Source organism: Fonticula alba (assembly GCF_000388065.1).
Source record: "Fonticula alba strain ATCC 38817 unplaced genomic scaffold supercont2.3, whole genome shotgun sequence".
Lineage (NCBI taxonomy): Eukaryota > Rotosphaerida > Fonticulaceae > Fonticula > Fonticula alba.
The window spans coordinates 311855-314554 of record NW_009242973.1 but is presented as its reverse complement, the minus strand read 5'-3'; the positions used below and the strand labels follow the sequence as shown (position 1 = coordinate 314554).

The 2700-nt window shown below is 64.7% G+C and overlaps 1 protein-coding gene across 1 annotated transcript in view; it reads left to right on the top strand.

The window, feature by feature from the left end:
- Positions 1-1889, top strand: part of H696_01879 (hypothetical protein) — a 4310-nt gene extending 2421 nt beyond the window's left edge. Inside the window, exons 7-11 of the mRNA XM_009495781.1 lie at positions 18-105; positions 217-412; positions 627-1148; positions 1364-1415; positions 1613-1889. Coding sequence (XP_009494056.1) covers positions 18-105; positions 217-412; positions 627-1148; positions 1364-1415; positions 1613-1757 — 1003 coding nt within the window. The 3' untranslated portion in view covers positions 1758-1889. The remainder of the gene's footprint in view (positions 1-17; positions 106-216; positions 413-626; positions 1149-1363; positions 1416-1612) is intronic.
- Positions 1890-2700: the final 811 nt, after the last annotated feature.

Genomic DNA, 2700 nt, shown 5'->3' with positions numbered 1-2700 from the left:
CCCCCCCCCCCGGCTAGCCTATGCTCGCTGTCCTTCTCGAGCGATTCGACCTTCATGGCTGCCGGCTTCAGCGACTCCTACATCCAGGTGTACAACCTGAAGGGGGTGCGTGCTCGCGACCGTGCTTCCTCCCTCCTCTTTGTGTGGCTCTCTCTTTTCCCCTCGCATCTGACCCCCCCCCCCGTCTGGCCCTTGCGGGCGCGTGCTTCATCACAGGAGAACATTCGCCGGCTCAAGAGCGGCACCGAGATCGAGTCGATAGGCGCCGACCAGAAGATCTCCAATCTCGGGCCTTACATGGAGGACCTGGGCCGAGCGGACCAGCGCCTGGTCGGGCACTCGGGCTCGGTCTTTTCTACCTCCTTCAGTGCAGACTCCTCGCTTCTGCTGTCGGCGTCGGAGGATAGCACAAGTGCGAACTGCCTGCCGCTATTTCATGTCTCTCTCTCTCTCTCTCTCTCTCTCTGTCTCTCTCTCTGTCTCTCTTCCTCTCCCCCTGTCTCCTTCTCTCTCTCCCTCCCTCTCCCTCTCTCTCCCTCTCTCTCCTTCTCTCTCTCCCTCTCTCTCCCTCTCCTGCATGTGCCCCCTCTCATTGACCTCCGCATTCCCCTCCCTCCCCCCTTCAGTCCGGCTTTGGTCTACGGTGACCTGGTCCAACCTGGTGGCTTTCAAGGGACACATGTGGCCGGTCTGGTCGGTGGCCTTCGCACCGACCCCCTACGGGGCACAGTACTTCGCGTCTGGCTCGCGTGATAAGACCGCGCGCTTGTGGTCCTGCGAATCGATCTCGGCCGTGCGCCTGTATGCCGGCCACGAGTCCAGCGTGAATGTGGTGAAGTTCCACCCGAATGCGGCGTACCTGGCCACCGGGTCTTCCGACCGCACGGTCCGGCTGTTCGAGGTGGCGTCCGGCAAGACGGCGCGCCTTTTCGCCGGAGGCGGCCACTCGGCCGGCATCCAGTCCCTGGCCTTCTCCCCCTGCGGGCGGATGCTTTCGTCCGGCGCCACCGATGGCACGGTGTGCGTGTGGGATCTGGCCTCGGGCAATTGCATGAAGACCTTCCGCGGGCCGCATGCCCGGACCATCAGCGCGCTGGACTACACCACGGACGGGACGATGCTGGCGTCGGGGTCGGTGGATGGTGTGGGTGCGTGGATGCATGCATGCTCGGGGGAGGGGGGGGGCGGGGGGTCCTGTTCTTTGGTCCCTGCTCCTTCTTGGTGTGCTGTGCTTTTCTGCTCTCTGACCGTGCGTGCGTGTGCGTGTGTGTGTGTGTGTATGTCTGTCTGTCTCTTTTCCCGTCTTTCTGGTTCGTGCCCCTCTACCTGGTGGCGGATAATTGGGCCTCCGTCACTCCGGCAGTGGGCCTCTGGAACCCGCAGGATGCCAGCGGCATGGGCGAGACCGGCCTCGGGTACGTTGCCCTGTTCACCTCCTGTCCGGGCCTCCTTTCGTCCCAACTCCATGGGAGGCGGCATCTTGTGGTGCCCCCCTGCCCCATGGCCCGCGTAGTCTTCCTCTTCTCACCCAACCTGTCCCCCTCCCTTCTTCTTCTTCTTCGCGCGCGCGCACGCACGCACGCACGCCCCCGCGAACAACAACAACGCATAGTGGAGGGTCGAGCATGGGTGGCAAGTTCGCCCAGGAGAGTGGCAGCTCTCTGCTGGGCAGCTTCCCCACCAAGTCCACGCCCATTCACAGCCTGAAGTTCACATATCGCAATGTTCTCCTCGCCGGAGGGTGCTACTCGCCCTGAGCGCAGTGGTGTTCGTGTGTGCCGGCCCCTCGCTCCTTCTGCCTCTTGTGCGCGCCTGTGCTCATGTCCGCCGCGTGTCGTGTTTTCTTCTTCCTCCTGTATCCTGCACGCGTTCTCTCTCTCTCTCTCTCTCTCTCTCTCCCTCTCCTCTCGGCAAGAGGACCCGGCTCGGCGCTCCTTCCCCCTCTCGTGGTGGGTGGTCCTGCCGGGCGCGAGCGTCACATGGTCACACAACAATGGAATGGTGTCAGCGCCACTTCAAGCCGGTTGCCTAGAGTGGTCAGTGCGTTCCGTGGGCAGTTCTCAGGGGTTGCGTAGCCCACCTCGCGGCAATGGGCCCCGCCTGGGGGCGGCGGAGGCCGGGGGGGGGGGGGGGGGGGGGGGGGGGCAGAGGAGCAAACCGAAGAGCTGGGGCTCAGTGCGTCAGGCGGGCGTGGCGTCTAGCCCTCCCCCCGAACTGACACCCCACGGTCGGGGCGTGTGTTTTCTTTTTCTTTTGGTCGTGCGCGGGGCGCGGGGCACGGGGCACGGGGCGCTGGGCGACGCCGAGGCCGGGGACGAGGGGGGGGGTGCCAGCGTCAGCAGCCACCTCAAACAGAAAACAGCGCCCCGTGTCCCTGGCTCAACACAATGGACAATGGACAGCCCCCCCCCGCCCTCCCCCCCCCCCTTCGCCCCGCCCCGTCGTCTCTCAAAATGGGTTCCTCATGGCCCCGGCCGGGGCTCTGGAGAGCTGCAGTATGGTCGACTGTCGGGTGTTGCTGATTCCTGCGGCGCGATCGGTCGTTTCATTATGCGCGCCCCTCCTCCGGTGGTCTGCCTGTGCGTCGCCTCTTGCTGCATGCTCGCAAATTGGGCGCGCCAACACCGGGACCTTTTGATACATTCGTCCGGATTAGCCGATCCGTCCCATCTCCTGGCCCCCTTGGCGGGCGATGGGTTC